General features: G+C 42.2%; 2 protein-coding genes across 2 annotated transcripts in view; both read left to right on the forward strand.

The window, feature by feature from the left end:
• Positions 1-105: 105 nt before the first annotated feature.
• LOC106813109 (L-threonine 3-dehydrogenase, mitochondrial-like) lies at positions 106-6,031 on the forward strand. The gene is made up of 3 exons (XM_014817163.1): positions 106-134; positions 862-1,005; positions 2,882-6,031. Exons 1-3 carry the CDS (start codon positions 131-133, stop codon positions 3,031-3,033), a joined length of 300 nt encoding a protein of 99 aa, XP_014672649.1. The 5' UTR covers positions 106-130; the 3' UTR covers positions 3,034-6,031.
• Positions 6,032-6,658: 627 nt separating this feature from the next.
• Positions 6,659-13,775, forward strand: part of LOC106813105 (retinoblastoma-like protein 2) — a 36,064-nt gene continuing 28,947 nt past the window's right edge. Inside the window, exons 1-5 of the mRNA XM_014817160.1 lie at positions 6,659-7,092; positions 9,870-10,003; positions 11,019-11,219; positions 12,441-12,505; positions 12,789-12,914. Of these exons, the coding sequence (XP_014672646.1) occupies positions 6,955-7,092; positions 9,870-10,003; positions 11,019-11,219; positions 12,441-12,505; positions 12,789-12,914 (664 nt within the window). The 5' untranslated portion in view covers positions 6,659-6,954. The remainder of the gene's footprint in view (positions 7,093-9,869; positions 10,004-11,018; positions 11,220-12,440; positions 12,506-12,788; positions 12,915-13,775) is intronic.

A 13,775-nucleotide genomic window follows, 5' to 3' on the forward strand; every position in this document is an offset into this window, starting at 1 on the left:
AGATAAGGTAGCGATGGTGGCATACACTCCCTAGTGCAGATCATAGATAAGGTAGCGATGGTGGCATACACTCCCTAGTGCAGATCATAGATAAGGTAGCGATGGTGGCATACACTCCCTAGTGCAGATCATGGGTAAGCTAGCGATGGTGGCATACACTCCCTAGTGCAGATCATAGATAAGGTAGCGATGGTGGCATACACTCCCTAGTGCAGATCATGGGTAAGCTAGCAATGGTGGCATGCATACACCCCCTAGTGCAGATCCTGAGAAAATTATGCAGAGGAGGTAAATATCGAACGACGGAATGTCAAATCGACGTCAAAAAGCAGCGCGCAAAAATGCGGCGGTGGCTGCCGCGGCGTCACCTACGTAGTTTGCCTTCCCCCCCAATTGCGTCAAATGGTCTCGCGGTGGCTGGGACAGCCCACCCGTACGTTTTACGCGGCGCGATCGCATCACGAGCAAGTGGGGGTTTTGTTTTGTTTTTTATTTATAGAAATACTGTGGGCGGGCATTAGAGATGTAGTAGAGCTTTGCATTAATATGGCTGGCATCAACATTTGTTAATTATAGATCAATCAGATTTTAAGCTATACCTGTGGTAAATATTTGATATTACTGTTTACATCGACATTTTCGTTATTGATTAATATCTGTTAAGTACTGTCACGTTTTTCTCGGCGTTTGCAGCAGACACTCCCGCGGAGCGTCTGCATCAGCGCATCTACAACGCCATGGTTACGAGTACATTATTGTTTTTCTCGGCGTTTGCAGCCGACACTCCGGCGGAGCGTCTGCATCAGCGCATCTACAACGCCATGGTTACGAGTACATTATTGTTTTTCTCGGCGTTTGCAGCCGACACTCCGTCGGAGCGTCTGCACCAGCGCATCTACAACGTGACGGCGATGAGCTTCACACCGGCAGAGCTGGCCGAGGCCATCCGAAACTTCATCCCCGGCTTTCAGATGACGTACAAGGTCGACTCGAGACAGAACATAGGTACGCGTGCGAGCAGCGAGAGGGAACTGCGTTCGAACTCTGTCTCGGACTTCGTTTCCTATTTAAACTCGTTAGGGCGTGTCAGGTGTAGCGCGTAGAACATGGGTTCTTAACCTGTGGCCTGTGAACCCCTTTTGGATCCGTGGATGGGCTTCAGGGGGTCCATGAACCAGGCGCATGCAGAATTTTGTGTTTATGTGCTTATGTGCATTTTTCTGGGGAGAGGTTCGTAGCTTTGGGAGGGGTCCATGACTCAAAAAAAGGTTAAGAACCACTGGTGTAGAAGGTAGCGTGGATCGTTGGTGAACGTACGAGGTTAGGTGCATAGAGTCTGCTGCGCTCGAGTGTAAAATTGCATCTGAATACTGAGATCAAAATGGCTCTGACGTTACCATTCGTATTTCTAGTTCGGAGCGAGGTGCTACTAAAGCAAATGGGGTCGTTGTCGTATCAGGTACTACAGATATGTACCCGAGGTAGTTTCAGGTTATTTAGTATTATGTTTATATTTTTATATGAGGTATGTTTAGGGTTAGGGTTAGGGTACACTTCTGTAGTACAAGTCTGGTACACTTTGTGTATACATATATGTACCTCGGGTACATAACTGTAGTACCTGATACGACAACGACCCCTTGAGCGCTACTAAAGGGCATTGTTAAGGTCAGATATAATAATTGTTGTGGGGAGGAGGAGGGGGGTCACTGAATTGAGATCTGCTTTACAAACAAGGCTGGAAATGGTCAGATATATTAATTGTGGGGAGGAGGCGGTGGTCTCTGAATTATTGTCAGATCTTCTGATTAACGAACAAGGATGGAAATTCAAATGAATTAGCGCCGTCCGTAATCTGCCACTGGTTAGTAGCTGCACTAGTCACTGCATTCGGTGATGGGTCGTGGTAGAGGGACGGCATCTGTCGCAATAGCCACAAAAGTAGAAAAAAAGGAAGTAGAAAGTGAAAGTAACTGAAAAGTGTAGATGTAGTAGATGTCAGAAGTAGCAGTAGTGTGTGGAAGTAGTGGAAGTAGCTGAAATGGAAGATGTTTGGATGCAGTACGTCCCCCTAGGTGCATCCATGTGCATTTCACCCGCTCTATACGTACCTTACGACCTAGATGGGTCTTGGTAGAGGGCTGGTGTCTGTGGCGATAGCCGAGAAAGTAGAGAGTCAGGCCACAATTAAAAAAACATTTGTTTGCCTTCACCCGACCCAGGCTGAAAAATTTGGGTAGGTAGGTAGGCTTTTTTGAGGGGGGTCTTTTTACAAATTCAACATGCATGGTGTCTACAAGCTCAGGTGTGCTTGTGTGGAGATACCTTTTATGTTGAATGTTTGTTTTGCTTGGTACATATAATGTATTGCCTACAGATATATATACTGTACAGTGATACAATTTGTAAAAAAAAAAAGAATGGAAAAGATCTTGAAAAATTTTTGAGTCGGCCCCTTTTTGCCGGGTCGGTCGGGTGAGGGCAAACAAACAATATTTTTATTATGGCCTGAGGAAGAAAGAAGGTGACCATATGCAGTATATCCAGTGTATATGCAGTGCATCTATTCACATTTCTTACCTGCTCTATACGTACGCATTACGTATCACCGTACGTCTCTCTCAGACTCTTCCTCACTTTCACACATTCTCACATGCTTATAACATCTCTACCTCGGGTAAAGATATAAAGATTCAATGTTTGTTGCACACTAGACTTTTATTACAGCCGCTCCACACCGTTCATAATATTCCCCTTTCTCCGATTCCCCGGATGTTAACGGTTATCGTATATGCTGGAATCGGTTATAAGTAAAACGCGGATCTTACGTCAAGACATTGCAGTGCTCACGTTCGTCTCTTCGTCTGCCGTCCGATTTCAGCCGACACGTGGCCGAGGGTGTTCGACGACTCCAACGCGCGCCGCGACTGGAACTGGAACCACACCTACAATCTGCACGCCCTCTGTCAGGTCTGCCTGGAGAAACTCGGTCACAACCTCTCGGGATCGGAGGTTCACGCCGTCCGCAGCTGAGTGGGACGGGACGGGACGCTCGGGGCCGGGGCGTGTCCGCCAGTAATTTTGTTATATATGTATATATATATCAATGCGTATGTTAGAGCTATCGTAGCACCTGCCGGTCGAAAAGCGTGGAGTCGATTGTGATACATGTGGGTACGTAAATATGAGCAGAGCACGTGGCTTGTGTATTTGTGTCTTCGTGTGTGCGTGCCGCGCGTGCGTGCGTGTGTGTGTAAATGTCGGGGGGGGGGGACTTCTAGAGCACGTACATTCCCAGAGTGCAAGTCGGATATTGGGGTGTAAAACGCCACGTGTGATATGTGAGTCATATTTAAAAACCGTGTAATGTGTATTCGCGTCTTCTTTTCGTCGATTATGGTTACCGTACCTTGCTGCTATTAATAGAATTACAGCGCGTAGGCATTAGAGATTTATTAGAGCTTTGCATTAATAAGGCTAGCATCGACATTTGTTGATACATAGATCAGTCAGCTTTTAAGCTATGTACCTGTGGCAGATATTTGATATTACATGACCGTTTTTTTTCGTTATTGCTTAATATTTATTTTACAAAGGTTGTAAAGACTGCGTCGCACGCATTGTCTTTGTGTACCGACAGCTTTTGTCTTCGTTTCAATTCCGTGAAGGCTGAGCAGTGGCATTTGCCATGTTGTTGTTGTCATGGTGATCTGTGAGGCACAATATCTCTAGAAAGCAGGGATTTTCAGTGTTTGGATTTGAGATGGGGGATCGAAATGGAAAAGTAGTGTCTCGTCATTGAACATGTGTCGAAAGTCGAGTGACAGACTACATGTAGTTTCTCAGACATGGTGGAACAGGCCCAGTGAGAAACCTGTTTGATTCAGCTATGAAATATTTATATTTGTACCCTTATTTGACATGCGTCTATACTGATATGGGAAATGTATTCCCTTTCTATAGGTGTTACTTTCTTGTTTATATGCAATAGGAATAGAAAGAAAGGTACAAAGTACTTCATGTATTCTGGATGTATGGTAACTAATACTGGAAGCATACACCTTAATCATTACGATAAAGACCAAAGGACAGAAAGTCGACTAGTTTTAGTTCATGTCACTATTTTTTATTTTTTTAAACTTATTTTGAAGAACATAAAATCTATGTTTAGCTGATGGTTCTCGATTGATAATTTTGATTAATAAGTTGATGATTTCTTTAACTCTCACAACAACAAAATTGGGTAAAATATGTGGCTACAAGTTTCTGGCTGCATTAAACCTGAAAAAGTGAGAATTTATCACTGTAATTTCAAAATCTAATTTAGGTATAATATTTCATTAGGGCACCTTAATTGGCACTATAATAATTTTTTATGCATGTTTTTTTATATTGCTTGCTGGAAGTATAAGATTACAGTTTAGCTCTTAAACACAAGCACTGGGAAGGAAATTTTTACATTCATTTCTCTGAACTGTTGCAATTTAAATGTTGCAGTGCAATCCATTTGCTGACAAATATAATCTAGCTCAAAGACGTCTGCTTCAGGCTGGAAACGGAACTGGCATAATTTTGATAAAGAAGCAGATATCAAAACAGAGATGGGCATTTATTTACCCTGTACTGCTGATTGTGGAATCTCATGGTGGTATTAATGGGTCTAATTACCCCAATGTGATTTTTGATGTGTCACACACACAGACAGCTTTTGTGATTAGTTCCTCTATATCAATATAATTGAACTGTGTTGGAGAAAAATGGAGACCTTCCATGATTTCCCTTTGGTTAAAATATAGGACTTTCATGTAACCACTTATCACCAGATCTCAAATCAGAACCCACGTGTTCGTCTTTTGCGATGCATATAATATTTGTGCTTCTCAAAAAACATGCATGGCTGTAGGTAACTGTGTTCTGAAAATTGTTCACTTTGTACTTTTTAATGTCGTGCAGGTGACTAAAAATTTTGGAACAATAGTGGATTTGTGTATTAGTCGTTTAGTGCAGTTTAATTTTACACTATTCAACACGTACATAGCACTATAGTAAAAAAGGTATGGGTGGTATGTAACTTCAAATGTAAGTCGTATGTTATTTGCTCGCTTGCTTGCTAAGCATATGCTTGCTTGTATATATTCTCTATACACAGATGAATGTTGACACTTGGATATTACCATTATTACTGCTAAACCAAGTCAGCTATGTGTATTTTCTAGAATCTCTTGAATGACACTTATGATAGGTGATATTATATGGTTCACTATTGTGATGATTGTTGTAGATTTAGATATTTTACTAGGGGAATTAACGTTTAAAGCAAAAAAGTGTTACTCTTGTATGTGGGTGACACCATTCCATACAGGTAATGGGTACACAGTAAGTGTAATGTTGATAATAAAAAAAACTCGATTTTATCAATTGTTTTAGTTATGTTGCTTCGTCTATAAAGCCCCTTTTATATATGTTTTGTGTAAAGCGAGGCACTCCTGTGTTAGTTTGGGAGTTATCATGATAGGAGTGTTTCCGTATATACCTTGGTCATTTCATTTTTTTTTGCATTTTCACATTAGATTTTTGGGCCAACCCCCAAAAAGTTTTCCCAGGTAGTTAAATACACTGATCTCATCAGCTCAGATCTCTCATCCCACCAGATGATAGTTTGGTTATTGGTCCAACTGATAGGGAAGGAATAGTGTTGTTGATTGCGTATCTAAAAAAAAGTCTGCATATTCTAGCATTTTAGCAGTTAAATAATTTCTATGTACAGGTGTAGCGTTTTATGATCTTCCGGCGAGACTCGATGGCGCATAGTGATTATAGTCACAAGTTACCTTCTTGCTTCTCACTATGTGGAGATTCTGTAGGGAAATAGGATTCGAAACTGTCATCCACAGTTGTGCGCAGATAACACACCGATGTAAGTTCACATTATTATGTTACATCTATGTGACCCTCTCAAGTCGGTGGTTTATATTACAACAGATATACACGAGAAATACATAAGAAAATATACTCGATCTGTAATTACTTATTGAAACTGAATTCATTAGTTCTTTGTCATAATATGACACACACGATACATAGATGTGTAATATCCAGAGAGACATGATACAAGATTGCGTGTCACAGCTTTGCTGTTGATCCTGAGCGCTGCGCGCGGATGAGACGCGCAGTTCCGCGCCAATTAACCACAACAACACACCCAATATGTGACAATCACATGTTATCATCTTATTCACGATGTTAATTGTCATTGACAATATCAAAGATCACGAAAAATGTAATAGCTAATACTAATAGTAATAATTACTACTAGTACTAGGCCCTATTTATACAAAATAGCGCATGTAACAAACAGTGAAACACAGTGCAGTGTATCACTGTATGTACACTTAGCCGTACATGCCTAAATTATCTCTTCGAATAAATTGAACATCGCCATCATTATACACTTATTCATCTTCTGCATCGTTATTTTCATCGTTCTTCTGCGCGTAATCGTCACTTTAAAATTCAAATACGAAATACGAAATCTTCACCATTCCTTTCGCATGCTGCAGCAGACCAATGTTTACATTCCTGTCATTGTGAGGGCGCTGCAGTCGTTTGTTGGCGTCAATCGGTTGACGAATCAGCGTTATTTCTTGATACACCGCGGTGTATCCATACATCGCGTCAAGCTAGTACAAAATAGATACGTTATATGTGTTCAAATAGATAATAGCGTGTATGCTATTTAGATTTAACGTCGAAAATTAATTTTAAAAGATTGGAAGATGTTTTCGATCGTTTATTATGCTACTTGTTTATGAACTAGATAGCGCGCACTGTGACTACTTGGTGGCGTGATGCGGCACGTTTTCCCGCCATTCGATCACGTAGTCTAGCTGTTTAGCGTGTATGGTGTAGGGAGTTTTCTGCCATTGTGGGAGACGAAAAGTACAACGCCCGAAAATGGGCCTCTCGGAGGATGGAGATATGAATATTGAGGATAGATTCAACGATCTATGCCTCGAGTTGAACATGGACAAGGCAACAAGAGACGAAGCGTGGCTTTCGTATCAAAATATCAGCCAGAATTTCACGTTGGAGGTGAGAATGTACAGTACACTGTGTATCGTGTCCTACAGTTGGTTATGCTGTCTTGTCATTCGACATCGTGACATAGCCATCGGCATTGATTTCGATCGATCGCCTTTTGTTTCCCCACATAAAAATTGTTTTATCTGTAAGAGTAGATCAATTAGGCTCATTTGTAACACGATCTCTTCCAAGTAGTTTGCCCAGCGCATAGTTTTATTTAGATACAATACCGTATTCAATAATGTAACCCAACAAGAGTAAGGTTACCCTACTCTGACTCTTGTGTTGGGGTTAGCCTACATTATTGGAGGGCCTATCTAACTTCTAAGTTTTATTGTGCAGTGTTAGGATCGCGTGGAAATTGGATCGGGTTGTTGTCTACCAAATCTGTTGGACCATATCGTGGTTATTATTCCTTACTTATATACGTTATAAAGTGACTTTTATTTGTAGTATCACTATCAGGATTGCTAACGTTTAAATTGCTTCATAATCATGTTAGAGATAGGCCAATGCGGGTAGATATAGTCTATTTCTTTAAGTATATAATGCATTAATAACATATGAATAGGTCCTGTTTCATTATTAGAATTACTGTTGCATTAACACGTACATCAGAAGTAGATAATAGGGAAGGAGTGTGACTTCAATAAACAATGGAAATTCGTCATTTACTAGCCTTAGAATACCTACGATTTACTACGCCTAACTCAACCAACATGAGCTCAAATCGTACACAGTACATTCGCCTAGCATCGTGCGAAATCGTTTCCTCGTATACACCCGCAATCCGGAGATACAGACTAAAACGTACGGCACGATTTTCCATTATGTTGCCAGCAAACTGAATGTATAAACCGCTTAAATTGAAACAAAAGGCAGCTACTAGCGAGCCACCGCATCGCCGAGGAAGCAAGTGCGCAAGAGCTGCCTTTTGTTTCAGTTTAGGCGGTTTATACTTTCAGTTTGCTGGCAACAATGGAAAATCGTGTCGTACGTTTTAGTCTGTATCTCCGGATTGCGGGTGTATACGAGGAAACGATTTCGCACGATGCTAGGCGAATGTACTGTGTACGATTTGAGCTCAAGTTGGTTGAGTTACGCGTAGTAAATCGTAGGTATTCCAGTCTGCGAAATTAACCACTGGCCCGGTATCCGTGGCCAGTAAATTTACCCTGGGGCCAATGAACAAGCCGATGAGCCAGTGGGAAAAAATGGAGTAAATATTCTATTAATGATATTTCAGCTTCTTTATGTGATGATCAGTCTGAGAATTTACCGAAATTCCCGATATTTTGTACGCAGAGGCTACGGTTACGGTAGCCGTATCTTAATGTCTCGAGGCTACGGGTACGGTAGTCACACTACGCATGTCCTGCTGCCGCGTATCTTAATGTCTCTAGGCTACGGGTACGGCAGTCCCACACACAAGTACAAACAGTCCCCCTAACCCTAACCCTAACACTAACTATAAACCAACTCGGCTATCTTATATACGCGTGTAAAAATAGATAAATTAATCTATGGTGTATAACCTTTTGCTTTCAATATTTTGCATCTGAACTGACAATCAATCCCAAACAACTAGTGTAGGCTAGCTAATTAATTAATTATTAGGCTGGAGATTAATTAATCGTGAATTAATTTCCAACGGCATTATTTTGTGGGAAAGCGACGCATGCGCAAATGGACTACCGTACCCGTAGCCTCAAGACATTAAGATAAGGCTACCGTACCCGTAGCCACTGCGTATTATTTTGTATGAAATTTTACCGATATTTACCGATAGGGCATCATATTCCCGATCTTAAGTAGGGGAAGTAACTAGTCAACACCATGCGTGTTTGTCGCTGCTAGAGGTCGCAACAACTTCCGGTTTCCGGTCCGGTTCGGTTTCTCTTTTCATAATATGATGATCATTGATTGGGGCCTGTAAAACATAGTGTGGGCCAGTGAATTATACATTTCTACAGGCCCGCTGGGCCAATGAGGGTGGAAGTTTTTCGTGCAGACTGGTATTCTAAGGCTAGTAAATGACGAATTTCCCTTGTTTATTGAAGTCACACTCCTTCCCTATTATCTACTTCTGACGTACATGTATGCGTATCCAGCATGTACATGAATGAATACAAGTGTTCATGAGGTAAAACATCAAGATTTTTATGCCACGCAATGTTATCATTATTATAAATCTAGTACGGTAGTACTTGGTGTGTGTACAGATACAAATTTTGTTGATGTGTTGTAAGTGTAATATAAATCTAGTCCAATTGGTTTACATCCATCATATCGTCAACTAGTGTTGTCAATCGGTTGTAATTTCATAATCGATCATCGGTTGGACCCAAGTAACCGATGATCGGTTACAATCGGTTACTCGGGGTGTTGAATGCCTGCGTGTGCGTAACGTCGTGTGCATGTACGTGTGTGCATGTATGTGCTTGTTTAGCCCTGTTTACTGTTTGTTTTGCACTGTTTGTTTTTTTTCGATTAAATCGATTATGGATTTTGATAACCAAGCGCTTGGTTCGAGCCACTGTTCAACCGATGATCGAGTATAATCGATGATCGTGACATCACTAAGCGCTTGGTTCGAGCCACTGTTCAACCGATGATCGAGTATAATCGATGATCGTGACATCACTATCGTCAACTATAACGATACCTTACATGCATTCATTACAGCGTTTCAGCGTGAGTCGCTGACTAATTCTAAACAAATAAAAATGCCATTCTGATCTCACTGGGTTTAATCTCTTACATGTTCGAACATGTCTGCGTTTCAGGGTGATACGCTGCACTGGCTTGCCTGCGCCCTGTACGTCGCATGCAGGAAGATAGTCGTACCAACTGTTGGCAGTGGTGTACAAGAGGGAAATGGTGTTTCTCTCACACAACTGCTGAGACGTGCAAAACTCAGGTATGTCTCACAGTATGACGCAGGGTGCGAAATTAACGGGAGTCCGGAGTCAAATTTGACATATGCAGGAGTCCGTGTGACTCCCTGAAAATTCTGCTATACTAACTATAGTTCGTTCCAGAGCACGGCTTCGCGGAATTACCGTATTTTTACAGCAAATGTTCAAAGAAAATTTGGCAGACGTGCATCGCACGAATCTTCAAAATAAGCACATGCGTTACTGTTGTTACGCTTTAGTTTAGAATTTCCGACTGCGGACTCTCATTTTGCTACGGACTCCCCTCTTTTTGAGGGCAGGTAGTCCGTTTGTTCAAAAGTTAATTTCCACCCCTGATGACGTACGTAGTTAATAATACTGTGAACACAGGATTCTCCACCTCCCCCAGGAATTCGTGAAGGCATGTCGGGCAATCGGGCATTTCATCCCCGATTGCTAATTGGGGTATATATGTCATAACTGGCCCTAATACGTCAATAAACTTTATCACTTTGAAGATGTATATATATAGCAAGCTGTGAAGACAGCATGATTGTGTTAGGATTGTCCACAGTAAACACAACTGGAATTTATGGGATGTCACAAATTTGCTTCACTCTTGAAGGCATGTCAGACCTGACGTGCAGTAAATGCCTGGGGAGAACGTAGAAGAACATTGTCTCTTTCTTCTTTTATAGATATATGTTCATGGTGATGCAATTGTATATTTACACATTCTGTCATACTTACATTATCACGTGTGTTCTCATTAGCTGGTTCAGTCTCGATGTGTAAAGTTGAGAGTAGCAGCGAAGTATGACATACAAAATAACTCTTACCATATTGATTGCCCTGTAATTTTGTTACGTGTTGATCAATATGGTAAGAGTCGTAATATATACCGTAATATATGCAATATATTACATATATATCTATGTATATGTGTGTATAATAATACATGTCGTGGTGAGAGTCAATGTGGGTAATATGGTCATTTGCGTATGCGCGAAATTTAATCTTCTGCTCTGGCGATTTCAGTCTCACGCAGTTTTTCAACAAGATGAAGAAGTGGGCGGACATGGCGAATCTGCCGCAGCGATTCTGCAAAAAGGTCGATCGACTGGAGCGTGTTTATGCCGTTTCCATGGTGATCTTCAAGAAGTTTCATCCGATCTTCCTGGACATTTTCAAGGATCCGGCCGACGACGCGCCGAGGGCTCCGAAATCACGCAAGCAGAGGTACGCGGTCACCCACCCGCCGCTAGGGGACACCTCTATAGAAGGGACACCTGTCTATAAGGGACACGTTTTCCCTAATTGGTCGTCATGCAGTGAAACCATCTCTATAGAACAGTCACTTGTCTGTAAAGGACGCTTTACGCATTTCTATTGGGTGGGAGTGATAAAGTGAAACCACCTCTGTAAAACAGACACCTGTCCAGGGTTCTCCAAGCTTTTTCATTATAGCATGGCGGGTGCTGCCTTTACGGTCCTAGTTGCAAATCGCCGAAGGCGGTTTGCGTGCTAGGGGGGTCCGGGGGCTATGATATTTAACATGGCGGCTATGATATTTAGAGTGGCGGGTGCATTTTAGGATGGCGGGGCTCGACGATAGCCTGGCGGGCCGCCAGGCTATAAGTGCTCTTGGAGAACCCTGCTGTCTATAAAGGACACTTTCAAGGCTTTTATTTAGTGGCAGATGTGTATTAAAGCATCCATTATACAACAAACAACTGTCTATAAAGGAGAATTCGCTCATGGGCAGTCGTGTAGTGTTGCAACCTGTAGAATGAACGACCTTTGTATAAAGGACAGTGGCGGTTCTCCCTGGGCGACCCTTGTATACAGGTCTGCCGATAGTATACTGCACGCATCGCCTGCAGCCAAACCAATGCAGGTCCCTTGAGCAAGACAGTATTAGTATGTGGATAGGTTTGTTTTGACCGTGAAGGCAAGACTGGTTTGGAGGATTTGGTGGGTTCAGCCGTCAAATAGAGATATCTACCAGAAAGGTGGATGATAATAGAATATATAAGGATAAGGTAGAAGGTGAAAGAAGAATTGGGCTTAAGATAAGATATTGCTTGTTTCCCCTTTACCGACCGAATCGCCAAAACGCCACTACTCGACACATTTTATTGGCCGATTTATAAAACAAAAGAATTTTTTTTTCGTTTCACCACAAAAAAATCCAAATTCGTTTCGCAAAAACATATACACAAAACAGAATATACAATATACATACACATATCTTGTCAAAACAAAATAAAAAAGATCTTTCATCTACCTACCTACTCGGTACCCTGAGAGGCGAGTAGGTAAAGGGGAAACAAACAATTTTTTAAGGGTGGCCTTGTGGAGGTGGAGATTGCACAACAAGGTCACGGCAGAGCTTTAGAGGGCTGTTTCTTTTTCTGATGTTTATCAGTACTCGACCTGTATTTTGTTTTTGTTTTTCAGAAAGCCACCCTGTAATTCATCTGAGCTTTTCAAATTCTGCTGGACATTGTTTGTGCAAGTCAAAGGTAAGAACGCTGTGGCCATTTTTCCAGGAATATACTTCTAGAAAAAAACTGAACAGTAGATCCGCATACACGTACTGATCCTAAACTAATCGCGAGGTGTTATCGTTTCCGCGGTAACCGTAAATTGGTGACAAATTTTTCTCGTTGCTCCACGTAGAATCGAAGAGAACTCATCCATTTCGAATTCAGAATTTGAATAACATTGAAATAATTTATAATAAATAACATATAATGAATAATGTAATTTTCGAATGACGTCTGAATTTTTCGTTTTTTTCGTCAGGGAGTTTTCCGGCGATTAGCGACGACCTCGTTAACTCCTATCACCTGCTGCTCTGCTGCATCGATCTTTGCTATAGCAACGCACTGCTGGCGGGCCGCAAGGACATCCTCAACCCGAATTTCGCAGGTAAACATTGCAACAGATGCCTCGGGGGGGGGGGCTACGGGAGATCGGCTTGGAGAGCTATGAGCGATCGCGTTTTGGATCTTAGACCGTTAGTGGTTCTGTTCCAGCGAGTAAAGGTCGAAAGAGTTGTGGTCGAAAGATCTGTGGGGTCGGGAGGAGCGTGTTGGTTTAGGAATCGCATCAGATAGGCTGGTAGCTGTGGCTAGTGGTTTAGGAATCGCATCAGATAGGCTGGTAGCTGTGGCTAGTGGTTTAGGAATCGCATCAGATAGGCTGGTAGCTGTGGCTAGTGGTTTAGGAATTGTACCCGGGCAGGCGGGTAGCGATGGGGGGGGGGCACTCTGACGTAACAGTTAATAGGCTGAATGCTTGCGCCACATTTTCCCGGCCGGTGGCACCGATGGCAGTGACACTGGATACAGTGACACCGGCCATGGTGACACAAGACGTTGTGACGCAGAACGCTGTGACACCAGACAGTGACACTGTGACACAGGAGTGTGTGACACCGGTAACACCGGACGCTGGGATTATGTCGCTGTCGCAGCGCGACCCCCTTCGCGCGCCGCTATCCGACATTTGCGCCACAGAAATTCCCCTGTTGTATATCCGCGCACTAAATTTTATAATAACCATACATAAGAATGTTGACGCTAGGTGTCGCCCTCGTTGGCTGAGAGAAAGAATAAAACGTGTTTCTTAAACTGTGTTTGTCTCAATTGATTCTACGGATTATACCAGAAGTTCTAAACTATACAATACCACATACGTTTAGGACAACGTATAACATAACACACACTATCAGACATGCCAACATTCAATGAAGCCAAAGAGTAATGATTTCTAAATTCCTGGTTTTGA

The sequence above is a fragment of the Priapulus caudatus genome, unplaced genomic scaffold, assembly GCF_000485595.1.
Source record: "Priapulus caudatus unplaced genomic scaffold, Priapulus_caudatus-5.0.1 Scaffold726, whole genome shotgun sequence".
NCBI lineage: Eukaryota > Metazoa > Priapulida > Priapulimorpha > Priapulimorphida > Priapulidae > Priapulus > Priapulus caudatus.